Here is a 26732-nt window from a genome sequence, read left to right as displayed (position 1 = left end):
CACTCGGAACAACCAGCCATACCCGCACTACAACCACAGCGTACGGATTCTGAGGCTGCGCCGTAGCAGTTCGAACGGAGCGCTGCACCACGTACATAGCACGAATACTCCGTACAGAGGCATGCCAATAGCCAGACAGCGACTACGACAGCGACAGGGAAGCACAAACGCCGCCAACGGTGCCCACCTGCAGGTTATTATTGCCGGTTGCCAGTACGAGGTACTTCGTACGTATCCAATAAAATCCACGCTGCTCACTGGCGACACTCTCCCAATAAATACTAGACGACCCGCGCTACGCTGGTGGAATGTGTATTATATTATCTCCAAACCAGATATTGGATATCGGATTCCCAAGTCCAGCCCAGCCCAGCCCAGCCCAGCCCAGTTCAGTTCAAATCCCGGGTCATTCTTCGGGTCGAGAGTACGAAGTTACTGGTTATGTGTGGTCTTGCGGCTCTGGCGACGTACCCAGGGATGAACAATCCTTCGTAAAACTTGACCCCAGCTGCCACCCTACCTCACTCTAGCCATCTGCGATCAAATAGACCCCGGCCAGATGCGGCTCAAGTAAGGCGGACATGTGGCGTGCATGGCATACGGAGGCACTCGACGCCTAAGTCTTGCCCTATTCGGTTGAAACATGGCTTGCGAGGGGGGTGCTGATAGTTGCGGTTGCCTGGTACTGTATGAATGCAGCCTGTCAAGAGTCTCAGGAGTTTCAGGAGTCTCAGGAGCATGAAGAGCCGCATATTAGATAAACCTGGAATGATAATAAGAAACCGGAGTCCCTTCGTATCCAGTCGTCAGAGCGGGCATTCCGCTAAGTTCATTTGTCCACTCAAATGTCAGGTACCAAGGCTTGACAAGATAAATCGAAAAGTGAAGGAGAAACAAGAGCGGATGATGCAAAATGCCATAGGGATTTTGAAACGCCCTCGAGCTCCCCAGATATTGGCCTGCTGAATGGGCTAGATCAATCGCGATACGCATGGCATGAAATGAAGAAGGAAGAAACAGTAGAATCCATCGACATCGCCCCCCGGCCACATTGGTGGGCAACGTACTGGTGTTGTGTCTCTGTTGGCAGCCCCAGGCGGTCTTCTGCAACACGGTAACGGGTCCTGGTATGGTATTTCCTATTGTCGCAACAAACAGAGAATACAACGGCTGGCATCATGGAGCCATGTCGTCAGGGAGGGCTGGAGACACGGAGATATGGGGAAGAACGAGTAAGAACAGACGCCGAGCATCAACATTAGCTGGGTGTTGAAGTATTCTCGAGGGGACGAACGATCGTTCGCACAGAGAAGTGGTGACGGACGTCCGTGGCAGTGGGATTCGGCATATATACACTTCACTGGCACAATTCATGAGGATATTCTTTGGGTTGACAGATGATCGGATGCGGAAGTTGGGACGTTTTATTAATCGAGCAGAAACGAGACGAGAACAGTGTGCTAGTGGTGGAAAGGGACTGCCTAACCGCCTTAGGGCATGGCTCCATTGAGATTTTATCTTCTACTACAGAAAACATTTTATATCAAACGATCAGTGCGAAGTATATAGCAACAAACATGGAACCTTCGATTCATTTCCTATTTTGATATGTACTCGGTCTGTGGCCCCTCTTGTCCCTCTCGTCCTCCCCCGCTTCGGTGACACCAGGCACACCAGGGAATTAGAACTACCTTACCTTGCTTCGTACTTCGTGCTTCGCACTTCCTATGGCACCGACCCTTCGAAGGGTCGGCTCCCGCAACCCCTCGCCTTATCTCCTCTCCGTTCGCTCCTCAAAAACATTCATCCTTACCACTATTTGCGTGGCCGTGTTTACAGATATCTTCCTGTACGGTATCATCGTCCCTGTCATTCCGTTTGCGCTCTCCGCGCGCGCGGGGGTCCCGCAGTCCGACGTCCAAAGATGGGTTTCGGTGCTCCTCGCGGTCTACGGCGCCGGGCTGCTTGTGGGGAGCCCTCTGGCAGGGTGGTATGCAGATCGGTCGTCGAGCCGGCGACTCCCGTTGCTAATCGGGCTGGTGGCATTAGCTGGTTCAACTGTGATGCTGTGTCTTGCGCGGACCATTGCGCTGCTGGTCGTGGGACGATTGCTGCAAGGGCTCGCGGCCGCGGTGGTGTGGACCGTAGGGACCGCGTTGCTCGTGGATACCGTGGGACAGAGGGAGATCGGGCAGATCCTGGGATATGTGAGCTTGAGTATGAGCGTCGGTTTACTTCTGGCACCGTTGCTAGGCGGAATCGTGTACGACAAAGCAGGATACTACCCGGTATACTACATGGCCTTCGCCTTGATTCTCGTCGATATTGTGCTTCGTCTGGTTTTGATCGAAAAGAAGATCGCATGCCAATGGGATGTCAATGAAACAGAAGCAGAGTCCGAAGTGGTCTCGACCGGGAGCGAAGGACCGGTCCCCGTCGACGGAAACAGATCTCTCGAGTTGACTTTGCCTCAAGAGACACAGGTGGAACCACACCTCGCTGCCGCTGCCTACGAAGCAACACCCGCACCGCCTCCTCCCGGCCGTTCCAAGATACCCCCGATGTTGACGCTTCTCGCCTCCCGCCGCCTCTTAACCGCCCTCTGGGGCTGTATCGTTCTATCGTCGCTTATGACGGCCTTCGACAGCGTAATACCCCTCTTTGTCCAACGGGTCTTCGGTTGGAACTCTGTTGGGGCAGGCCTGATGTTCCTCGCTATTACGGTGCCAGCCTTTGCCAGCCCGATCGTGGGCTGGCTATCTGATGAGTACGGCCCGCGCTGGTTCACGGTTGGCGGCTTCATTTTCGCCATCCCTATGTGGGTGCTGCTCAGACTTGTCACGTACAACAGTATACGTCAAAAAGTCCTCCTTTGCGCCTTATTGACTTTGATCGGTGTTAGCCTTACGTTGGTGATGCCGCCTCTCATGGCAGAGATTGCCTATGTCGTTGAGGCGAAGGAGAGGGAGCGCCCTGGACGATTTGGGAGTACTGGGGCTTACGCACAGGCTTACGGACTGTTTATAGCTGCGTTTGCCGCGGGGTCACTTATTGGACCTATGTGGGCAGGATACGTAGAAAACGCGGCAGGATGGGGGACTATGTCTTGGTCTTTAGGCTTGTTTAGTTTTGCTGGAGCAGTGCCTTGCATGATTTGGACGGGTGGCTTGATAACCGAAAGGAACGCAAGGAGCGGGGCAGAGAGGGCGGCCGGTAAAACCGCTATTCTCGCCCAGAGTAGAGAAGAGATTGGAGACAAGGTTTAAAACTAATAGACGCTGCCATATCAAGGCCGGAGTATGAGCGTAATATACGATAGGACAGAATATCGTCACTTCTATCGACATAGACACTTCACTCTACACTCGAGAAGATAGTATATTGATAACAGATCATCACTGATTATGTCAAGAACTGTGCTAGCGTGCTAAGCATATCTTTCGTCACAGTTTCTTCCTCTGAGTCTCCTTGGATGGTGTCCAATTGCTCTACAAGTATATCAGTACCAGCCGTGAAAGGCATCATCGACGCTGCGAATGAGACGGGAATAGGGAGAAAGAAGAGTAAACAACGTACCTTGGATAGTCTTCTTTAGCACTGTTAGAGTCTCATCTCTCTCCGCCAGTAGTAAACTGATCCGTTTTGCGGCTCCATCATCCTCAGCAACCAACCAGGCTAAAATAACATCAACGGTCTGTAAGCAGAACAAGCCTGCATCCAGTCGTTTGGACAGCCATTCGTCCGCCATTTCCTCACGCTCCTCGGCACTAACTTTTGTTTGCTCATTTCTGATTTCCTCATCGACGACGCCTACCCTCGCAGCATAGTCTCGCCTCAACTTTACCAAATTTGTCAGCTTCTGGTAGTCCTTCTCAACGAACTTGGCGAGGGTGCGAATGCGGCTCGCCGAATTCGCAGGCAAAGAACGGAGTAAAGAAGAGAATATTCCCAGGAGATGTTCCGTAGTTTGTCCGTCTTGCTTCTTCATAAACATTCCAAACACAACTTTAAGCCCTGCAGCATCAACCAACCTCTCACACACTTCCGCGCCCCCTTGACCGCCTAATGCATGGTCTAAGAGTCGCAGGGCGCGAGATTTGCTCATCTTGCCTTCACGACTCATTATTAAGCACAGCTCGACGCCTTCTGCCTCAACGAATTTTTGCTTGCCTTCGGGTTCATCCACAACGCAGGTTAACGAGTCGAAAATATTTTCCACAAATTCCTCTTCTTCGGTCCCTTTTATGGGATCTCTTTTTCGGTAAGGCGCGAGCAATTCGAGCAGGATGTCTACTCCATCGAGGCCACACAGCTTCGTTCGGTTAACTTGGGAAGATTGTAGGAGGATGGCGAGAACTTCCGCTGCGTATTGCTTGTTTTGACTGACTGCCGATTCTTTCTTCCGTATTCGATCCAATAGCCCTTTTAGGACCGTGGTATCTTGGCCAATCTTCTCCGCCAACGAAACTCGTGATGCAAGATTTTCCAGCACACCTAGAGCATGATAGACACCACTTCTGTCGGACTCGTTGTCCTCATTGAAGCGGGCAAAATTCGAAACAAGCAGATCAAGCAGGTCAGCTTCGACCATCGCATCCACAATCGCATCCCACTGTTCTTGCTCGGCCTCCACGTCTTCATCCGTTAACTCACTAATGATCTCCACGGCACCAATTGCAATATCCGTATTTTCGTGTGCTAGCAAGCCCACCAAGCTTGCCACACAACCTAACTTCGCAAACTCCTCATAAAGTTCAGGATGCTCGGATAAAATGCTCAAGGCCTTGATATCCGCGTCTAAATCTGCCTCACTACCCATAAATCTCTGCGGCTCATCCTCAAACTTTGCTCTCAGCTCCGCATTCTTCGTAATCCTTTTCTCGAAATTGAGGGCCAGTTTCCGTAGCCATGCCGAGTCAATCTTCTCCGGTATTATTTCCGCAGGTTCTTGGCCACCCAAGTAATCCAGTACCTCACTCTCTTCTTGTGTTACTCCGCCACCGAAAAACCGCCCTTCGTCGTCGTCTGGAATATCTGGTTCGTAGTCTTCATCGTCGGGCGGCATAGATGGGCCAGCTTCTATGTCGTCGTCTGCATATTCAACCGCTGCCGTCCGTCCATTGCTTTTGGCGTGTCCGTTGGGGGCTAGTTTTGCGGATTTGTAGATTTCATCTAAGAACGGTCAGAACTAGTGCAATTGGAGGGTCGGGGAGCGCACGAACTCGGATCGGGAGCTGCTTCTAATTTCCGTTTGTTGCTTGGTAATGCGGGTTTCTGCAAGAAGTGTTAGAACAGAGCCGGCAAACATCTAGGACTCGGAATACCTTGAATAGATCATCGATGCTTGTCATGGCTGCTCACCTTCGCATCAGGGTCTCGGTTCAGGCGAACTTTGACGCGTCTTGCTAGAAATAAATGCGAAGGTTGTCGCCTTGGTTGAGGCAAAGTTCGTTATTATAGCGATTCGGAAAGTTGGCGACGTGTTTGGCTCGAAACTTTCCTAAATACCTAAGGTAGGTAGATACCTACTCCGTAGATGCAATTGAAGTTCAGTGGACTTATCACACGTGACTGGTTTATTTCTGCCGTCGCAAGCCGAATCCATCATTGCATTTGCTATTGATGTTTCGATCATCAAACTCACAAAGGTACAACTGTAAATAAGCTTACGAAAGAATGATATTTAATTATGGATGAGGCGCCAAATGCATCAGGAGGTTTCCTCCGTACTTCTCTTCCCTCTCCCTCCCCTAGCAATGCCTCAATCAGCTCAACGTCATCGAACCTCCCTCAACCACGGGCTCACCCTCTACGCCCCGGCTCAGCGAAAGAAGATGCGGCGCGGCGATATGTCGAAGGCAGGTTACTTCACATATCAAGACGGTATACCAAGAAGTTCCAAGAACCGCTTGAAGGCGAGGAGGTGCATGGATACGAGAGCATGAGTGATGCTGCTAAAGATTTGGGTGAAGTCATTGATATTTTGTGGCTTTCGGGTACACGTATGCGTCCCCTTGTACCCCACTCCCCAGTATCATATTGATAATTATACGGTTTTCGTGCAGCTAGTTTACAAGTTCCATATCTCCTGAATGTTGCTTTAATGGTTACTACATATCTCACAGCATTTCCGCCTGCGCCTTCAGCAACGTTCAAGCTACTACGAAAGCTAGATCATAGTTTTAGCAGCTTATTGAAAGGAGCAGACAGTGTAACAGGAGACCCTTTACCGTGGGTTCAGGCTGGCAAGAAAGCCGGGATGAGCAAGACCGATATGATCAGGTGCAAGAGCTTGGTTGAGTCCACAAGGGTTCTAGTTGTCGAAGTCATGAGCAACCCCCAGCCACCGGGAATGGGGTTTCCAGAAGAAAGTGGCGTCGATACTACTGATGCCGGCAGTGGTGGTGATGCCAGTGGTGCTTGGACTGATGAGGAGGACAAGCATGATATGGATGTTGCAAGGGTCTATGAGAGGACTATCGTGCAGTTGAATGAGGTCCTAGTCAGTGAAACGGCATTTCATACTGGCTCTGGCCAAAGTTGAGCCGAGTCTCGGGTTAATGATTCACCACTGGCGTTGGGGTAAATCTTAGGGAGTTGCTCGATTGCAGCTAGATGGGAAGCGATCAGTACACAGTTACTCCGCAGCTTAAGTTATACATTAATCTGGAAATATTCCTTTGTGCGGTATTGGGTACCATGAGAGCACATCGACTGCTTGTTCGTGAGACTCATCGCGAACTTGCTCAAGTCTGTTCGGTGGACACTACATATATATATATCCAGGTAACATACCACACCGAAGTGCCGAGACGAAGTAGGAACACACAGGTATCGACGGCAGGAAGACCGAGATGGGATGTCTCGGCATGTTGCAGAAGACAAGAGAGGCTCCTAGACTCGACGAGGTGGAATATCTAGGAGAGTAGTCGAGACAGATAACCTAATCAACTAATTCCCTTTGTACTGACTAGCGGATAAGTGATTGATATAATTTTTGCCATTATCAGCGCCATGGGCGGTAGACATTGTGGGGGGAGGGCAGTAGAAGCATACAGTATGCATTACAGGTAAAGGCGAACTGAGCAGGGGGTATGAGGAAACATGTTGGAATTTGATGCAGGCGCCTGGTTCCAGATATGCATATAACTGGCATTGCGAAAGATAAGCATATCAATTTTTTAGCCCGGTGGGTTGTATTCGCATCGATCTGCTGTGCATTCTTGAATAGCCTTGTACATATCCTGTACATACCCTTCTCATAGCACCGCCTATCCTATAAATTCCAGCGAAAAGTCGCACAAGACACAACGACTTACGCCGAAGGTCAACGGCATTTGTAACCATCATCACCTCGACCCCGCCTTCGATCTCTCCCAGGATCGTCATAGAGATCTCTATCCCGTCTGTTATCTCTTCCCCCCCGATCATCTCTCGACTCATAGCGTCTTCTATCCCTTTGGGTGCTGTGACTTGCGGGACTGCGACTTCTGCTTTTCTCCCTCTCTGAATCATACTTGCCCTCTTTATTATGCCTCTTCCGCAACTCCTCCTCATCATATACCATTCCATATCTGCCCTTCCGGCTTCCGCTGCTATAATCAGCCGCTTTGTACTGCCTCTTCTTCTCCAACCCGCTAACCCCACCAAATCCGCCTCCTCCTTGCCTCCGCTTGGAGTTCGTGGAGGTACGCCACGTATCTGATAGCTTGGAAACCGATTGAGAGAAATCCACATGTATCCGGTGATCATCTATTAGGACACCCTGCATTTTGAAATAAGCTTGCTCGCAGGATGCCTGTTCTTCGTATTCAATGAACGCATACTGCAAGCTATCACCAGTACGTTTGTCCCGAATGACCTCGCAGGATAGGATTTTGCCAAAACGACTAAAAATTAACTCGAGATCCTCATCTGATAATGTTAGATACGTGATCCGCCCGTAGGAAACATGGTTATCGTACCAGTTGTGACGGGGTTAAGCTTGCATACGAACAGAACATTCTCAGGCGGCTTGACTTCTGCAAATGGGAGGTCCCCAACCATTTCCAACGTTAAGGCTTGTGCTCTAGCCTCACGCTCTCGCCGCTGCTTCTCAACCGCTTCCACGTCCCCCTCGTCATCCATATTCTCATCCTCCGCAATTCGCACCGTAGCTAGCTGTGCTTTCGTTGGCAGGGGGCTTTCTGGTGGCTCCACCAAGCCAGGAGGATCATCGTAGGGATCATCCAGTATAACCGTGTGCTTAATCCGTATGTCGACCATGGGACGGCCCTTGTCATCGCAGAACGCTTCATTGATCTTCTCAAGTGCATCGAAACCCTCCACCACCTTACCAAAAATGGCCGCCTTACCATCCAAGTAATCCAAATCATCGCCCAACGTAATGATAAATTGGCTGCCGGCAACACGCTCATCTGGATCCCGAGCGGACGGCGCTGTAGCCATACTGACTGTCCCCCTCTCGGCATGCTTCAACTTAGGATGTAGTTTGGCGGTAAATAGTCCACCCGGAGGCCCATTGATGACGCCCCATATCGAACTTCCCCCATCGCTATCTTTCGAGTCCGGCCCAGTGGGATCGCCTGTTTGGAAGGAGAAGTTCTTTTGCACATTATATACCGGGGAGAAGTTGTAGTATTTGATTTTGCACAGCTTCAGGAAGCTAGATCATCGTAGAAGTCTTAGTATCTATGTGCTCAGTTATGTAAAAAGGAGAGGGTGTAAATGTGTACTCACTTTTCGCATAACTTCGGCGCATAATCGACTAAAAGATCGATGACGATGTCGCCAGCTGAGGTTTCGAGGAGGACGCTCATGGTTGTTACGGGAAAGCACCTAGAGTGCCTTCCGGGTCCGCATCTATCCCAAAAGATAATAAGATAAAACTTTCGAGGGGTATCACGTTTCTTTTTCAATGTGGGCTCTTGTCACAAGGCTGATGATGTTGCTTGGATGCCAAAATCGCGTTAAACGCGCCAAGAGCAACGCAGATTGCGGATTTAAGCGTAGTCACGTGTCAAATTTCCATCACGTACCTTACCTAGTAACCGGTACAAAACAAACGTACTTTTACTCTATAATATAAGGTACATCCTCTATACATAGCGGTCTCCTTTCCAAGTTGTATTGGAAAAGTCTATATTACTATGGTATTCGCGCCCATATCAGCTACAGCAAGGGATCCCCATCAACACCACGTTGTCTGCCATTGCCCTAGATGTATGCCCATCGACTACCCACATCGCCAGTCAATGGCCCTAGGAATGGGCGTGTAACCCTTTAGACCCATCGATTCAAATCCTTGGGGGGATCTCCCGCTCATATCGACGCCTTGGTGCCCTATTTGAGCCTCCTGGCCTGCTAATTGGAAACGGAACCGTATGCGAGGCGTCCGGGTTCCTGAATCTTTTCTCACCGGTCTCCTCTCGGACTCTTCCCAGTCTCCCTTCCACATCTTGTGCCGCGCAACACCATCTCGATCTGCTGTATTCATTGTCGGGCTTCAAATCCCATCCTCGCGGGTCTAGATTGCTCGGCATGGGTATGTGATCCAGACACCAGTCAGTAATGACCTGGTTGCACTTCGAAACAACGTCCTATGTGGCCTTTGCGTCAGTGTTACGCCCGCATTCATCCCAAGCTGAAAAACGAGTCCGTGTTTATGGAAGACATTGCACCCAGGCACTGGAGGAGAACCTCCCAGACACCCCCTATTTCGCGGGAGGCTGCAGAACTCAGAACGAGGACGAAGAGCTTTGACAAGCATTGCCTCCTTTGTCACCGATGCGGCTTTCCGAAGAATCTCAACAACCCTCCGCCACGTGCCCAGAGAAACTGCCAAAATCTATAGAGGGCAGTTGAAGCCTTTGAAGGCCCGTCACAAAATTAGACTTCCTGGGGGCGGGGAAGACAATCCGGCGGCGCCATCTTGCGCGCATATGCACACCAACCCGCGGATTCATACGCCGATCCATTCAATTGGAAGAGCTTTTTGATACGGATTATCGGCATGATATCAAGATCATACAGGACTCCCCAAGGATTATTAGCGCCTTTGGATGTGGCCGAGAATCGGCCGTGAATCGTTGTATGACCAGAACCAGGCGAGCTAGAACCAACTGTCCCACGTCCTACCTGTGACAGCATCAGCCTCCCTAGGGCTTTAGTTCCCTACCTTACAATCTGTCAGGTCATGTTGGTTCGAAGCTCTTTGGTATAGCTTGGTTGATTTCCAGAAGCCGAGCCGTGGGCAAGACCCTGAAGCTTCCTGCCGTTTCCCTTGAACTCGGATTCCTGCACATTACTGTTGCCGCTTTTCAGATCCCGATATCAGATCTGTATTCTCGGCATGCCGACAAAAGGATGCTCTGTCCCTCTCCACAGGACCCTGTCCTTGAAGCATATGCAATGCAGCGACGCTCCGCCAGTACCCAGTTGTGTGACAAACTTTGAAGGTTGGGGGAGGTCCGTTTCCCCAGATCAGAAGTCAAATTCCCCTGGCCTCGTATTTCCTCCGCATTTGTCCAGCGCAGCTTTGCGTACCCACCCCGTCATAGTACCCCAGGCTCCAGAAGGGTCTTTGGAACCAGGCAGTCCTCGGCGTGGTTGTACTCGGTCGGTCACTTACGAATCTCTGTAACCATATCAAACGCACGTCTTCGCGGACAGAATCTTAGCAACTTATTGGATCTGGTTATCACAAAGCACTCCCCTCCAAGGGATTCTCGTGTTCTGCCCAGATGATCCAGCCACACTGCACAGGACTGTTCTACAGCATTTCACAAATATGGTCGACTCTGAATTGAACAAAATTTGTTGCATACGTGGCTGGGTTAGCTTCGCGAACGGTGGACCCTAGCAAACAAGGCCAGGAAATGGTAAGCCTGTCCAGTTGGGAAAACCCCAGGGAAGGTTTGCTTGATGGTGATTGCGGGGTGTCTCTTCAACGGGCGGCTTGATTTTACAGTCCTTAGTTAGGCTCCAAAAGGCGGCCAAGCGTCCTAGACCTGGAACTTACATTCATAAAATGAGAGAGCGTTTGGCTTGTATAGGAATCTGAATCTTGGGTAGGGGTTTCCCCTGTTGGTCTGCGTGGGGAGCCCGGTACTGCATGCATTGAGATATCGTTGCATCTGCGATGAGGGAGATTCCATGACCTGTTATCTTCCATAAGCAAGGCTGTGGCTGTGGCAGTGTCTCTCCCTAGGTGGCCCCAACTATGACGGACAAACGTTTGCTGATCCGTAGTACGGACGCCGTTAAAAGGCAGCGGAGCCTCTTAGGTTTGTTTGCTCTGTTTCCTGTCATATCACGCAGCGCGCTGTATCTCTGCCCAGAAGAAGTAAGGCCTGCTGGCCAATTCTCCGGTCGTAAGGGAGGTGACTCTCAAGTTCACCACTCGAGGTGGCAGCAAGTACGAGTACGGTTTGTGGCAGATGACTTCAGTCCATGGCGGCCTCCTTCAATGCTAGCAGTCAAGCAACTACGTAGTCCTAGTCCTGCATGCAAGCCCTTGCCAACTCCAAACCAAAAGCCCTTTGTCGACTGTGACGTGGTTTCATATAACTCTCGGAAATCCATAGGCAGGGAAAGGCATCCGCCAGTCTCAGATACCTAAGATACTCAAGTGCTGGTGTATCTTATCGGGACCAATCCGGCGTGTAAAACCACCCCTCTGTTTGCCCACATCTACCGATGGCTACGCAGATCAGCCGTCCTGATAGTACAAACCATGCGAAGGGTATAGGACTTGCTGCAGCCTCCCGACATACAGGAAGACGGTGGATATGGCTTCACTGAATGCATCATCAACAGTCTACTCATCTAATGCTTGAGAGACGGTTGAGGCCTACCGCTAGCGACCTGATCACATATCAGTTATTAGAATATATGCACATTTTTGCACAAGGAAGTTCAGTGCTCGCCCGCAAACATGACAGAGGTGACACGCGGCTATAACAGTGCTGGCCCCGCCTCCTGACCGAGCGATCGGCCGATGCTCTCCTCTTGTTGAACTAGATTAGTTCATGGCTTCCAGCACTCCCAAAGACATACATTCGTTTGGCATAGCACATAATATCTCTTGCCCACATCTTCCTTCCAGTTAATTTCTTATACCACTTCAAACAACAACTTCCAAAGGTAAGCTTAAGAAATGCTACATCGTCTCTCGTCGCCCTAGATAACTGCGGTATCTGACGATAACTCGGAACAGATGGTGACAACCTATTTTGAGGATGACGAGCCATCTCTTCGCCGGTGCAGTCGGGGGCGTGGTTATCCCCTTAGCCACGACAGAGACTTGTCGGCAGGTCCATATAATGCAGGAGCTCGCGACCGTTCGATATCATCTCATGATACTCGGTGCGGCAATCGCCCCCCAGAGTCGGATAACAACTCTCGACCGAGAAGCAGAATTCCCGTTGCAGTAAGCCACATAGCGTTCGAACTCCCCAAGACGGTATTTTCTAACAAGTAGCTCTACTAGTGTGGGCGATGTCGAAAGCGCAAAATTCGTTGCAGTGGTGACCTCGGCACTGGTCTTCCATGCTCGAACTGTAAGGGCGCTGGTGTTGACAGCTGTCAGTTCTTAAGAGTAAGTGGCTAGTTATGCCCATCCGCGATACCTTTATTGACTCCAACGTAGGTGTCGTCAACCGAGGCACAAATGAAGAACGACCCCTTTGACTTCAATGGCTTCGAGCCTCCGTCTGCACCTCCCCGGCTTCAGTGTCGCATCGTGCCTTACGGAGCGACCGCCAGTTATATGCCGCCAGCCCCAGCGTCCGCGGATGGGTTCTATTCACGAAACAACCCCATATCCTCGTATCAATACCCGCCAACTAGATACTACGGGGTCCCACCATACAGCGAATTCGCGGATGAAAACGTAGATTATGGGCTTCAGGGTGGTTCTTTCTCCCTCTTGGGTTCTGACCAACTCTTATCGTCTAGTTTTCCATCAACTTCAAGCAGAGGATGGGCTGCCCCTCCACTGGTGTCTAGGAGTGGTCCCGTCAGTCCGGTCTACCTAGAACAGGAAGCAGCTTATAATCATGGACAAGTCTCGTACCATAACAACGGCTACCCAGTTCGGCCAACCATCAGCCCGGAAGCTAGGAATTCGTCTATCTGCGGGCAAGCCGTAAACAGCTCTCTACCTACCCCCGTCAGCGGAACGGATCGAGTGCTTCCAATCCCAGCCTCGAACCGCCCTACGCATATGAACTCATACCTCCGAGGTGCAAATGGTCTCCCGGCAGCATCCCAAGCAGGCTATCAACCCTACGAGGGGTTGATTAACACCAGCAACTTGAACACCGCCAAGAACATAAACAGCAGTGCTATCGTCGACAACAGCTCGAGCTCGGCGTCGTACCTCCCCTATTCAAGCACGAGCCCCGAATCTCTCGCCTCTCAACCGGCGTATAGCTCTCAAAGCACCCCGCAACAGCAAAACGACCTGTTCACCGCAAATAACGAGGGTCTTTTCCAAGCCAGCGAATCTTCGGAGTTGTCCTACGGCCCGAGCAGCAGTGACAAGAGAGGTTCAGTGAGCAGCCAGAATAATACCACATCCGATAGGCCCTTGCAGACACTATCAAATAACAACTTGGCAAACGGACATGCGTACATCCCCTACCACCACCAACCAAGCTATCCCGCTCCGCCCGCTGCTACTTCTACCTCGTCTCTCCCTGTTCCCCCTCGTCGCGTCTCACCTAGTATTTCCGCCACATGAGTGCAAGATGCTTTTACGCATGCTTTGAGCTCAAGAAAATCCTACATTTATCTCAGGTAGAGAGATGTCTTGACTAAAGTTGAAAGATATATTTCTTTTTGTTTCCTTGGCTACTGGTATCATTTGTTCGAATTCTGGATCCCGCGTGGGATACGCCATCGTTTACCTAGCTTGGCATTTCAGTCTTTACTTACTCGAAAAATCAGAACGGGGTTTACGGATCAGAGACAGCAACAATAACCGGGGTAGTGTTGCTTGTGTTTGTTCAAAAAAGAAGGATTGTGGAAAGGCTGGCGTTCCATCGCATGTTTTGGTGGGAGGAAAATGAGAACAGGGCCTGTATTGTACGAACCATGCAATATCTCGTTGTGAATGCTCCTGTGTTCATGTCTATGAGATAATAACTTAATATCTTTGTCTTTTGGTCGTTGAAGTTGAGCGTGGATTCGAACGGGCCTAATTAATATTCGACGGCTATTTGGTTGGTGGATGGGGTGGGCTGGGTAGGTGGATGAGTATCGTTCTTAAGAGTGGGAAGAAGGCTTTAATCTGTTTATGGAGGGGGAGCTAGAGTATACGCAGGGTACATCCAATCTCGAATGCTGGCTGGAAGGCTGGGTTTGGCTATGAACTGTCTGTTATTAGCCGTATGGTGGACGGGAGAATCTAATATTATAACTAAGAGATATTTGCTCCATTCGATACCGCACTTCTATTTGGGGTGCTTTGTTTGCTGCACTCGGGAAAACAGGCAGGAAGGGAATAAGCGCGTAGCGAACCATCTTGATCCAGGAGAAAGGATGAGACGAGACAAGAGGAATGGGGATTGGGTGATATGGAACTGAATGGGGAGCGTATGGAAAGAGCGGGAAATGGTGATATAGGCTGGTGGATGAGGACTTCGTAGCTCTACTTTCAAAAGGATAGAAGATTCCTCCCAGAGACCAATTGCAATAGCGCCTGCCGTGTTGGATGCGTTGAAGCCTTTCCCCAAATGGTAGATGGAATAGCCTATAGGGCCCCAGGCTATCCACCGAATCCTCGGGTTGACGAAGGAATAGTCTCGAGCTCCATCCGTCATTGCATTCTTGTCGAAAAGTCACCCAATATCCAAGCAAATCGAATTCGGAGGTGTGAAAGTAGACAGCTGTATTGTAGTGTATCGGCGAAAGGTTTCATCGCAATCGTGCCATCATGCTCCAATGTAAACCCTCTGCAAACCTATGGAGGGCAAATGCGCAGAAACATACAAAGACAGGCCCATCCCGCAACACCAATTGCCTCCATCTCCCATGCACAAGAGAAGACGCAGTATCTAATCGTCGTTCTTCTTCTTCTTGGCACCCTTGACCTTCGCCGTACCTCGTAGAGTTTTTTGTCTGTTCTTGCGTTGCTTGCCTACAATCCATCAGTCAGTAACATTACCCCTACGGTGCCTACATCATCAAACGAGAAACTAGTAATGAACATACGTTGCTGTCTGCTCGCCTTCTCAATCTTCGTTGCCATCCCAACACGAACCAGTCTGTAGTGTGGCTCAAACTTCTTCAAGGCCTCGGGCGAGTCGTAGACCAGGGCGAAACCAGTTGTCTTTCCACCACCGAACTGCGTCTGGAGACCGAAAACGTTGACCTGGTCCCTGCTGGCCTTGTACATTTCGGCGAGCTTGCCCCGGAGGTCATCCTTGGAGATGTTCGCACGGTTTGGGTGGAGGATATCACTGCCATCTCATTAGACTTCCATTCCAACTGCCAACCAAGACAGCATGTCGCGCCGCATTCGAGGGGCTTCTGGACTGGGCAGAACTTACACGACCATCTGCTTGCGGCCGAGGAGAGGATTGCGAATGAACTTGCGCGTTCGCAAGGTAACAGGTTGCTCACGGTCCGCCATGTTTGCGGTGATCGATCCGGGAATCTTGAAGTGTCGATGGAGGTCGAGGTCGAAAGTCGCTGTCGGGTTCTCGAGGAGATGTGCGAAATTTCGAACTCGTCGCTATCGAGAACGCGCTAGACCAGGATGGATAAGCGAGAGAGGGCGAAAGCCCTGAAAGTCGGAGTGCAGTGGTGCCTGGTTACATAAGCTTCTGCCTTAGGCTCAAGCATCATTAGGTAACCTATCTACCTTCGGATAGGTACTCGTACTTGGTATCTTTGTCTCGTCCTTCATTCATTCACACTCACGCTCACGCTCACGCTCACCCTTACCAGGTCCAGACACTGCTTCCTTCATACACCCATCACAACATGACCTCCTTGATGAGCGTCAGTAGGGATGGAAAAACAACTACCAAGCGGTGCCGGGCAAAGTCTCGATCGATTCTGCCGCCAATATCTACAGGTCCAAACCGACCTTGATTACCCGGCTGCCCAATACCTTCGAGATGATGCCTTCCAGCAAGCCTTGTGTGCCAGGCTTGCCAACGAGGGCGCCATAGCCGTCCAGCATCCGCCGCCCCGAAGATACCAAGCCAGAGTATTGAAAGAGCTCGTCAAAAGAATAGAGCAATCTATCCAAAATTGGGAAGACGAAGTATGCCCCTTCCCTCTGATTTTCAGCCATGCGTTTGCTCGGTAACGGACGGATGGCCAATTTGTTATTTTTACATTCTGACTCTCTTCCAACCTTCAGGGCGTTTCTGATGATCTCGTAAACTACCTCGCGTCTCTTCTTGCATCTTCTCTGCCCTCAGAAGCTACATCCGCGCAACAGAAGGCACACGTGACATACACTCTCTCTTATCTCTCTAACTTCGCTGAGAGCACTCCCACCATCACCCTCTTAGAATCGCAGAGCATCATTGCCGGCTCAGGCACCACCGGTCTCCGAACCTGGGATGCGGCCCTCCATCTAGGCAACTACCTTTGCAATACAAAGGGCCTCGTGGAAGGGAAATCCATCCTGGAACTAGGCGCGGGGACGGGGTGGCTCTCTATCCTCTGCGCGAAGCATCTCCACGCCTCTTATGTCCTCGCAACAGATGGTTCGGAAGATGTAGTCGAGAGCCTCGAGACGAATATCTACCTCAACGGCTTGCGAGAAACAGCTATTTCAGCGAGGGATCTCAAGTGGGGTCAGGCTCTTGTGGGCGCCGAGCAGGCTGAGTGGAACAGGGGACGCAAAATCGATTTAGTTCTCGGAGCGGACTTAGCGTATTATGAAAGCGGAATTCCTGCCTTGGTGGCTACTATTATGGACCTTTCTGAGCTGTTTCCCGATGTGAAGATCATTATTTCTGCTATTGTCAGAAACCCGAAAACGTTCGAGTCGTTTGTAGAAAAGTGCAGGAATAATGGGTATATTATTGAGGAGTTAGGATTTGAGATTATGGAGCCAGCGTTGCAGCAAGGCCCATTTTATTCAGATCAGGTGCCTATTAAATTGTGTCATATTATGAAACGTTGAGAAAGCTCAGAACTGTTGATGGGAGTCTCATGAATGGTTTATTTATTACCTCAATCTACTGATTTCTTTGGTTATATTGTTTGCAAGTAAGCAAGCCGGAATTCCCAGCATCCCGATAAGTACCTATGTAAGAAGAGCAATCTCATTTCGGCCATAAATTATACCCCTCTATGTCCACTCATTCGTACCTCAGCTCAGAAGCAAGCCTTAGCCTTAACCCGCACTCAATCCCAAAGCCCCAGAAACTCCAATCCGAACCCAATGAATGGCTATCATGCTTTTTTGATACACCTCGCAGGCCAGCATCTCATCGACTATCCACCACCTCATGATTAAATTTGCCCTTCTCTCCCAATTCCACAATTCACTTGGCTTCGTTTCCCTTCCTCCCACTGCCCCGATTTCCTCCTAACGACCCCGGAAACTCACCACAGCCCTCCTCCCATAACGATCCCTACAGCTCCCGCCATGAAGCCCATCCGCCGAAAATTCCAAACCACGCTCATACCCCTCGCTCCAGCAATCTCATCGCCCCCGGGCAAGACGGGTTCATGCCACCCGCAGTTTTCATTTCCACCCCTCGTAATACACGTATAGTACGTCGTGAGGTGCCATTTCACCTGAATCGCTTCGCCTGCCTTTCCGGCAACAAGTGTTGGCGGTGCGGGGGTGATTATCGGTGGATCTTCTAGCGAGACTTCCGTTGATAAAGCTAATAGTATGGAAGGGCTCGTTGGTGACGGAAATGAATGAGTAGATATTGACGCTATTGATGTTGACAATGCTTGGGTCGAGGGTGCGATTGGTATGGGCGGAGGGAAGGTAGGAGAGGCAGAATCTGGCGATAGAGCAGAGACGAGTAGGGGTGCTGATAAGGATGTACGCGGGGTGTTTGGCCAAGCGGCAGATAGGACTACAAATACGAATAAGAGGGAAATTCGGGAGAATTTCATTGTACTCGTTCGTTCACTTAAGTCCCACGGTCCTCGAGGAGAATAAGGAGAGATGGTAAATTGCCTTGTCCGGCGGCGTCTGATGGAAATTGGCGAAGAGCGTGATCTGATGCGCAATGCAATGCACGTGCAGGATTGTGATTGGTGACGGTGACAGTGCTATTATCGAGTGATGAATGTGTATGTCAGACTATGTCTATCGCACTTGCTTTCTTTCTTATAGGAAATGGAGGGTGGAGAAGAAGTGGAAAACAGGAAAGACCGGAACAAAGAAATTGAACAGCAAAACCAAAGAACAGGAGGGATGGAAGACCCTACTAGAGGCTAATACGAAAGAAAGGACGGTTCTCATCCCTAAGGAAAGGGATGAGCCTAGCCCGTGCCTTGCGTTCACTCCTACACCCGCAACTAATACTCGAGAAACAGCTCTCGATATGGATGCTTGCGGATCATGAGATAAAGAGAGAACATCCGAACACGAAACATAATTATCTTTGAGTCATAATGGAGCTGTGCAGCAAGACCGAATCAGCTAAAGCCTCCCCACGCAGATATGAAACACGGCGAGAAAACATGCGAGCCACACATATTTCTAAATTAAGATAACCTCATCCGGCGACATCGGGAGGGTAGATAGCAGCAGGAGGGAGAAAGAAGTCGTGGTTTGAGGCAAGGGAGGAGCGGGATGTAATAAGTAAGAAATAGTAAATAGTTCTCAAGGAGCGGTGTGTGAGATGGAGAACGAGAATCTGGAGGGGTATGGCACGTGACTAGGCAAGAAACACCGAAGGTACCTAGGTACTAGACAAGGCGACTCAGCCTGGTGAACGAAATAAGCTCTGGAGGAAAGCAAGGAGCTCAAGAGCTGGTTTTATCATCTCAAATGAAATCAAATCAAATGAAATCTCACTCTTAAATCTGGCTTCACGTCAAATATACTTCGATTCTCGCCACGGGTAACTACAGTGTTGGTAAAGTAAGGCCAACTCCCATTCCTCGGGTCCCTCTCAACGCCTTATGGTATCTGAATGCAAATACTACCATTAACTCCGACAACCATTAAAATCTCGTGCTAGTCTTCCTCTTATTCTTGTGAAGAGAAGACTGGGAAGACTCCTTCACACCAACACTAGTTCGCCTGCGCGTCTCCATTCCGCGCAAGGAGCTCGCCTTCGGAGGAACCCATTCCCCACCATCATAATCCTGATCGTCATCATCCAGACCATACCTCTTAAACCGCCTAGGTTGAACATCTTCTGACCCACTACCCTGGGAAGGCTCCGATTCCTCATCAGTCGACAGTGTCAAGTCCATAACTTGCGAGCCTTGAGGCAAGACAAACTGGCCTTGAGACGTTTGGGGCTGGGAAGCTCGTGCAACAGTGGCTTGTGATGGAGAAACGCGGCGCTGAGGCACATGACGGCGAGATTGTTGGGCACCAAAACGCTGATTCTGTTTCTGAGATGCTTTTGGTGTAGACTGATCAGAGTTCTCCGACAAGTCGATATCGAGTGACGGGGCGCCCTTCTCCTTTTTACCCCCGGAGGTCCTTGCTGGTGGCGACTTTTCCTTTTTCGGAAGAGGTTGAGAACATATATCTTCCAAGGTAGGGAAGTCGTCATCCGAAGGGTCTTCGGAAGGCTTACTAGAATTTGTACGTGATGCTAGCCGTGGATTGCCGGATTTCTGGGCTGGAAGTGCTGGTTCCATATTATCGTTTGCATGGTTGACTTTGTGACTGACGTCGCCGCGTCCTCGATTTGAGAGCTCTGGTTCCGCGTCAGTCGCAGAGCCTTGTACTTCGTCAAGACCAGGCACCTTGAGGGTATTGGGGTTTGTAGCTGCGCTGTCATCGAAATTGAAATCTGGTTGCCGACCATGATCCGCAACCTGACTTGTGAATGATGATCCACTTGATAATTTCGGATAGTAAACACTAGCGCTGGATTGCCTATCTTCAACAGCACACAGTTCTACCGAGAGAGGTCTGGGGCTGTCACTAAGACTAGTAGACGGTTTGTTACTTTGCGGCTGAAGTTGCTCCCATATTGCTTGCGCTTTGGATACTGGAACCCTTGGGGCCTTGACCGATTTAGTCTTGACCGGCTCATTCGCTACTCCCGTCGAATCCCCAACTGAAGGATTTGACACCTGGTCATCCGGCCATTCCATCGTCTTTGTGGCTTCTTGTTGCGGCCTAGCCAGTTTTAGAATTGCCCCAATCTCGCTCTCAACTACGTCGTTGTCCTCGTCCTCTTCACCTTCATCTTCATTGGAGGATAAGGATGGGGAGTCTTCATCAGAGTTTCCATCCTCATCTTCACCCGAGTCGACGGTTTGCCAGCTCGACTGCAGTGGCTCGTATGCTTCTGATGGCAGCTGTAAGGAGTACAGTGGCGATTTTGGGGCGTCTCGCTTGGATCGTTCTAGAGATGTCGAGGCATCTGGCCGGGATGCCTCAGGAGACTCTAATCGATGTTGCCTCATCGTTGGTGAACTTCCAAGTCCGGTAAATTTAGGAGAATAAGCTGCATCATTCTCAATTTCTGTCATGTCTGTCAACAGCTTCTCGAAGACAGCAGTATCGCCCGGACTTTCCACGCCATTAGGACGGATATCTCTCACAACAGATGATGGAATTGACGATCGAAATCCAGCCTCCCTTATCATGTGTGAGATTTCCTTTCTATTATCTTCGGAGACGCCATCCACTGACAGAGCCACGTCGATTGAATCAGTGTTTACATCCATTAAAGGAGTAATAAATCCCGTAGTCCTAGCCCCAGTAGCACCGTACTCTACTTCAGTTTGCTCAACTCTCTCGGCCACAATTTCCTCGGATTGCTCTAGACTATTTGGCCATTGGGCTGCGATCTCGCTTCCTGTGGCAGTTTGCTCATTCTGCGGAAGGGTGTATGTATGTACGGCATCTGAACTCAGCTGCGTTTCCGTAACATGAGAAAGCTGAGCTTGTGTAGGTTCGTCATGACCACGTTCGCCACTACCAGATCCATCATAGCTAGGATGTCCATGACTTAGTATGATGGATTCTTTTGTGCGGGGATGAGTTTGCTGAGATGCATTTTTAATCGCAGCATCTTGATTCGTTAATTGATTTCCTTGTTGGGATGCTTCTTCCATCGCAAAGTCTTGGCTCGTGTCCATCAGAGCGTTCAGAATAACTTTAGGCTCGACAAGCAAATCAAACGAAAGACTCAGTCTCCCATCGTCTTCCTCATCGTCTTCGTCATCAACAGGCATATCGAATTTGCCATATATTCTATTGCCAGTCTCCTCATCGTACATTTTATCCGACTGCAGTCGGTCCCTCTTTGCAAGCATTAAATCAAGCAGGCGATTCTCTGAAACATTGGTGACAATGGCGGTCCGATAACGCGATATTTGCGGTTGCCAGTTCGTTTCTACAGACATGATGATTTGCTTGAAGGCAATTATCATTCCAACTTTGGCATGCCCATCCTGGAGATCTGGAAGGGACAAAATATCATCTGGAAGGGGAATCAGATCATCGGGTTCTTGGCAAACAGCAGGGGATGAATCCTGAATATCATTCAACAGCTGCTGGCTGACCTCTCCATTCACATCATCATTTTGCACGGATTCCATCTTGGTGGACTCGTCGTACGGTAGGTTCGTGGAATCTTCGTGATGACTTGTGTCATATAACGGGTTAAAATACTCCTGGTCTTCGGCATAATTGTGCCTATTTTTGCGGCGTTTTTGGTTCTTCGATGAAAAAGAGTCATCGTACTCGCGAGCTTGATCATTGTAATATAAAGATTCATCGTCATAATATTGAGGCTGATCTCTCTGGTGTTTCTTTCGTTTGCCGCCTCGATTACCAGCATGTGACCAAGAGCTCTGTTGCTGGGGGTCCCATCGCTGCTGGAAAGGAAATGGCGGCTCGCTCAAATCAATTCCATCACGACAGCACTCCACGGCTCGATATATAATTTTGTCTCTCCATGCTTCCGAGTCTTCGTCTTCAGCTTCACCATGGACAGGAACTGGCTGCTCTTCAACCCTTGTAACGGTAAGAGGCTTGACGTTTTTCATCAAGTCATTTCGAGCTTTCTCCTCATCTTTTTTTGTCTTCGGATTCTTCATTCCCAAAGCACCGAAGAGCAGTCTTCTTCCAGCACCAAGATCCAACTTCGTCCGTCTCGATGATGGCGTCTTGATTGGGGGTGTGTTGGTTGGAGTTGGTGCAACCTCAGGTATTTCAACTTCCGTCTGGGGCGCTCCATCAACGTCCATATTAATCTGATTTGCAGTCATTGCTAAAGTCGGAGTGGGATGCCGTGCTTCGGGAGCAGTAGCAATGCCCACAGGCGCTTTCGAAGCGAGATGGAGTTCGCTAGATGCTTCCACCGGTGGTATCTCAGCCTGGGACGACTGGGCTTCGACATTTGGGGCCTCCAGAGCCTTCCTCGGCGGTGACCGACCGACTTCAATACCGCCGGAAGCTAAGGCAGCCAGTAACTCTTCTCTTCGCCGCTCAATTTCTTCGTTTCGCCTTCCATCTACTTCCTTCACCTCGAAAGACGTGTTTGCCGACCCCGAAATCCCAGTAGCCAAACGTTTATTCAAGGCGTTCCATTTCCTGCGGCGCGCATTCCTCGTCTGGGTTGATTTTTTCCCGTGACATGGCAGTACAGTGGGACGAGCTTCGACAGTTTTGCTGACGTTATCCGAGGTGGGTAGTGGGCGCTCAGTGGCATGTAGAGTAACTCGAGTTGATCTGCTCGAAACTTCCTCTGGTTCGTCACCATCGCTCGGAGATTCATTATTACTGTCGCTACCTGAAGATTCACTGCTGCTGTCACTGCCGGAGGATCCACTACTGGATGAGTCGCTGCTCCCACTCGTACTCGTGGTTTCCTCACTTTCATCTTCGCTGGAGTCGCCAGTTGAGCTGTCTTCGCCCCCAAGGGAGTCTCGATCTAGAAGTGGGGTTGAAGTAAGGCCCATTGATGAAGTCTGGCCAGCAGCAAATCCAAGGCTCTTTTTACTCCGTACTAAAGTCGGCCCCCTTGATTCTGCGGGCTGCTGACTGGGCGAGTACTTTGCAGATTCTGCCATTACAGATAGAGCTGTTCCAGACGCAATCGAGCCTGCTGGCAAGCCATTCTGGTCGTAGTAGCTAACCACAGGATCTAGATGCTCATCCATGGTAACATCCATGCTATCGGCATCGCCAGGGACAAACTTCGTTTTTGACTTTGGACGTGTCTTGAGTATTGGAAAACTCGATTCCCCTAGTGAAACTCCACTTATCGCACTCTTGGGTACGGCTGCTCGGAACCCGTGATTCAAAGCTTCCCAGGAGGCGCCCATATCTCCATTTGCACCCCGAAAGACATGTTTGCAGAGGCCCAGGGATGCTTTAGGAAAAGCTGCGTGCAACTTACGAATCTTTGATCTATCAGATTCATCAACAATCGGGCCGTTGTTGATGTCGACGTTCATCGCGACTTCGTCCGGATTAGGAAGAGACTTTGTGATTGCTTCTTTTTGCGTCGATCGTGTTTGTTCTCCACTAATATCCCTTCCGTCGTCCTCCTCGAGCTCTCCAGCTAGAGATTCATCGTCTACAGGAGTAAACTCTTCTTCCTCTTCTTCCTCTTCTTCCTCTTCTTCCTCTTCTTCCTCTTCTTCCTCTGAGCCCTCGAATTCTCCAGGAGCGAAGTCATCATCATCCTCAGAGTCATCGTCGTCAAAATCCGCGTGGAGAACTAACTCTCGAGTGCCATTATCAGATTCCCCACTTTTGTTAAGCCCTATAGAGCCTTCATCATCTTCGCTATCCTCGGTAATCATCAATCTTGGACGCTTCCTCGGAGGAATCAAGATATCTGGTCGCCCAGCTGAGACTCGTAACAGCGGTCTTCCAAAGGCAAGCCCATCCACCAAGTGTTTACCATCAGCCGATATCTGATGTCGCCCCGATATTCGACGTATCTTCAAATCCCGCGAAAGAAGCGGGCGAATGCTGCAATGCTGCATCAGTGTATATGTCGTGCAGAGAGTTGCTCCAAATGTCCTCACATAACCTCGTCATCTTCTTTCATAACCTTGCCCACCTCCTGAAAATGCAGGCACTCGAAATTCGTTCCATTGCTGCCTTTCAATTCTACCGCATAATCTTCTAAACCCCATTGATCGCATGATTCGATGGGAATGGTCTCATTCACTTGCTCGAGAAGTTGGAAAACCGTTGGTGTCGATCTTGTGTCGACGTGCCAAATAACAGGCGTGTCCGGGAGACCATGACGCTTGACCGTCAATCTCAGCCTCATTGTGGGCGCAAATATGTGGTGTTTCGGTCGAAAAGAGAAAACCCTTCGAGGGTATCAAGGACGGCGAAAGACGATAAGAGCAACGCGAAAGTGACGCGGAGCGGAGGAAACTACGGAGTAGCGAGTTGGTGAGTAAGCGAGGACCAGCCGAAGCGGGGCGGTAAGCCCAAAGGAACATCCTTAACCTGACTACTTACCTGAACTACACAAACAGTACTAATATTTTAAGCTTCAACTATTCAATATGGTCTTCTTACTCTTCATCTGCTGTAGCTAAAACTCAAATTTTAGAGTTGGCGGAGACTGTAGCGGTTAGTCAGCAAGTGCATTATTGATGAAAGCGAAGGTTAACACATACAGTCGCATCGAGTATCCATCACAAACTCATCTTCCAAGTACAGTTCACAGTCAAAGATCCACTCCATCCCCCCCTCTGCTAGTCTTCCAGCCTTGAAGACTTCTACGCTGTGACAATTTTTGTGGTATGTCAACCAGCCTGCGAATGCGGCTGTTGTCCTCCTCACAATATCTTCGATCTGCGCCACGATAATCGCTGGGTCTACGACCGACTGTTGTAAAAAGCTTAGTCAGGCAAGACCAGTAAGTGATGGCCCAGCTTTCACTTACCCTAAAAACTGCTGTAAAGGCTCCAGTAGCAGCGTCTGGTTGTCCCTGCGGATATTCAGGTGTAGGGGGCTACAAAGGTATTAGCCGTTGTAAAATTTGCCGTTGGAGAGTGGAACTACTTACAGTTGAAGGAACCTCCTCCTCCTCTTGTGGCTGGGGGAAGACTTCGAAACTTTCCACATAAACTTCCCCCTCATGTGGCTGGATGAAAGATGTGGATTCCCCTGCTGAAGCAGCCTCCTCTGGTAGCTGGGCGGGAGCTACACAGCCCTCCAAAGGATCCGCCTCCTCTCCTAAGTGGAGGACAGACGTAATGACTTTCAGAGGAACCTCCTCCTCTTGTGACTGAAGGGAAGATTCGAAGGCCCCCAAAGGTAGGCATGGCAACAGAGGCTGAGGCACGGATAGGTCGGAAGGAACAGGACGAAGAAGAGGCGACGGGGGAAGAGGAGGGAGTAGGGGGGGCAGATGAAACTTAAGAGACCATTAATATATCAGCCCGTTGTGTGTTTACCCGTTAGGAGTGTACCTACCTCATCAGTGCTGTCTACTTGCGGCTCGACGAATGAGGAAAATCCCCCCAGTGGTATATCTGAAAGCGGCAGCTGAGATGAAGGAAGCGCCAGAGAAGGAACAGGAGGCAGAGGAGAAGCAAGAAGAGCATCAACGGTCTGTCAATATATTAGTTCGCAGTGTAACTTTACTCGTTGACATTAGAAGTACTTACCTTATTAGTGATGTCTTCTTCGGGCTCGACGAAAGAGGGAAACCCCCCCAATGGAATATCTAGAAGCGGTAACTGAGGTACAGAAAGCATCGAAGAAGGTGCAGGAGGGAGTAGTGGAGGCAGAAGAGAAGCAAGAAGAGCATCAAGGGACTATCAATGTATCAGTTCGTTCTGTAACTTTACCGGTTGATATTGGAAGTGGAGTTACCTCGTTAGTGATGACTTCTGGTATATCTGGAAGCGACAGCTGAGGTGCAGAAAGTGCTGGAGAGGAGGCAGGAGGATCGAGGATAAGGGGTTCAGGAACAATGGGGCCCGACGAGCGTTTCCTTGGACTATACTGGGGATAATGCGGATCGTAACTCTGCGTCCCGCTCTCCCCAGCTGGATATTCATCCGCCTTCCTCTTCCTATTTCCTAGGCTCGCAGGAGCAGGCGCAAACGGAACAGCGGCCATGTTGTCTGGGGAGCTATGGCCCAGGATGGAAGGGATACTGTTGTTAACCTTTGGCTTTTGGGTACCTGGCTGTGGTATGTCACCTGCCATATCTTCTTCTATAATATATTCGTTGCTTTGAGAGTTTATAGCGGTGGAATGGAATGCTTGCAACTACCAGGGCTTTTTGGAACGACGGGAGAGGAAAACTGAGTCGAAGGAAGAGACGAAGGAAGAGAGGGCAGAGAAAAGTTTATTATCTGCCGAGTCCATGGGATAATGCTGAGGGCACAATTCTCTTGTGGTCATCTTCCTATTGTCTATTCACTATTGTGCTTCCTATTATCTATTCCATATTATATATTCCCTATTATGCTTCCTGTTGTTCAGCTTTCGCTAGTGAATACCGCACCCGACTACCACCTCAACAATCCCAACTCCAACTCTACTGATTACAATACCACCTAACCCAACCAATAGCTGTTACGTATCAACGTATTTGACATTCAAGGCGGATATA

At 49.9% G+C, this 26732-nt stretch overlaps 9 protein-coding genes across 9 annotated transcripts; 4 read left to right on the top strand and 5 right to left on the bottom strand.

The window, feature by feature from the left end:
- Positions 1–1727: 1727 nt before the first annotated feature.
- Positions 1728–3266, top strand: BP5553_03320 (MFS transporter-like protein; the record flags this gene model as incomplete). The annotated part of the gene is made up of 1 exon (XM_032011943.1): positions 1728–3266. One exon carries the CDS (start codon positions 1728–1730, stop codon positions 3264–3266), a length of 1539 nt encoding a protein of 512 aa, XP_031871636.1.
- Positions 3267–3402: 136 nt separating this feature from the next.
- BP5553_03319 (uncharacterized protein) lies at positions 3403–5351 on the bottom strand (the record flags this gene model as incomplete). The annotated part of the gene is made up of 4 exons (XM_032011942.1): positions 3403–3488; positions 3577–5172; positions 5223–5274; positions 5325–5351. The coding sequence occupies 4 exons, from the start codon at positions 5349–5351 to the stop codon at positions 3403–3405; spliced, it is 1761 nt and encodes a 586-aa protein (XP_031871635.1).
- Positions 5352–5689: 338 nt separating this feature from the next.
- On the top strand, positions 5690–6544 carry BP5553_03318 (Uncharacterized protein; the record flags this gene model as incomplete). Its single annotated transcript, XM_032011941.1, has 2 exons — positions 5690–6002; positions 6066–6544. 2 exons carry the CDS (start codon positions 5690–5692, stop codon positions 6542–6544), a joined length of 792 nt encoding a protein of 263 aa, XP_031871634.1.
- Positions 6545–7327: 783 nt separating this feature from the next.
- On the bottom strand, positions 7328–8819 carry BP5553_03317 (Uncharacterized protein; the record flags this gene model as incomplete). Its single annotated transcript, XM_032011940.1, has 3 exons — positions 7328–7914; positions 7965–8665; positions 8740–8819. 3 exons carry the CDS (start codon positions 8817–8819, stop codon positions 7328–7330), a joined length of 1368 nt encoding a protein of 455 aa, XP_031871633.1.
- A 3420-nt stretch (positions 8820–12239) lies between these two features.
- BP5553_03316 (uncharacterized protein) lies at positions 12240–13744 on the top strand (the record flags this gene model as incomplete). The annotated part of the gene is made up of 3 exons (XM_032011939.1): positions 12240–12430; positions 12526–12598; positions 12650–13744. The coding sequence occupies 3 exons, from the start codon at positions 12240–12242 to the stop codon at positions 13742–13744; spliced, it is 1359 nt and encodes a 452-aa protein (XP_031871632.1).
- A 1315-nt stretch (positions 13745–15059) lies between these two features.
- Positions 15060–15637, bottom strand: BP5553_03315 (40S ribosomal protein S24; the record flags this gene model as incomplete). Its single annotated transcript, XM_032011938.1, has 3 exons — positions 15060–15142; positions 15217–15464; positions 15555–15637. 3 exons carry the CDS (start codon positions 15635–15637, stop codon positions 15060–15062), a joined length of 414 nt encoding a protein of 137 aa, XP_031871631.1.
- A 381-nt stretch (positions 15638–16018) lies between these two features.
- BP5553_03314 (Uncharacterized protein) lies at positions 16019–17149 on the top strand (the record flags this gene model as incomplete). The annotated part of the gene is made up of 2 exons (XM_032011937.1): positions 16019–16276; positions 16376–17149. The coding sequence occupies 2 exons, from the start codon at positions 16019–16021 to the stop codon at positions 17147–17149; spliced, it is 1032 nt and encodes a 343-aa protein (XP_031871630.1).
- A 2012-nt stretch (positions 17150–19161) lies between these two features.
- On the bottom strand, positions 19162–24422 carry BP5553_03313 (uncharacterized protein; the record flags this gene model as incomplete). Its single annotated transcript, XM_032011936.1, has 2 exons — positions 19162–24115; positions 24172–24422. 2 exons carry the CDS (start codon positions 24420–24422, stop codon positions 19162–19164), a joined length of 5205 nt encoding a protein of 1734 aa, XP_031871629.1.
- A 280-nt stretch (positions 24423–24702) lies between these two features.
- On the bottom strand, positions 24703–26323 carry BP5553_03312 (uncharacterized protein; the record flags this gene model as incomplete). The annotated part of the gene is made up of 7 exons (XM_032011935.1): positions 24703–24725; positions 24781–24991; positions 25050–25118; positions 25173–25523; positions 25583–25720; positions 25777–25926; positions 25985–26323. The coding sequence occupies 7 exons, from the start codon at positions 26321–26323 to the stop codon at positions 24703–24705; spliced, it is 1281 nt and encodes a 426-aa protein (XP_031871628.1).
- Positions 26324–26732: the final 409 nt, after the last annotated feature.

Source organism: Venustampulla echinocandica (genome assembly GCF_003357145.1).
Source record: "Venustampulla echinocandica strain BP 5553 chromosome Unknown scaffold_1, whole genome shotgun sequence".
Taxonomy (NCBI): domain Eukaryota; kingdom Fungi; phylum Ascomycota; class Leotiomycetes; order Helotiales; family Pleuroascaceae; genus Venustampulla; species Venustampulla echinocandica.
This window is presented reverse-complemented; position numbering and strand designations above follow the sequence as displayed.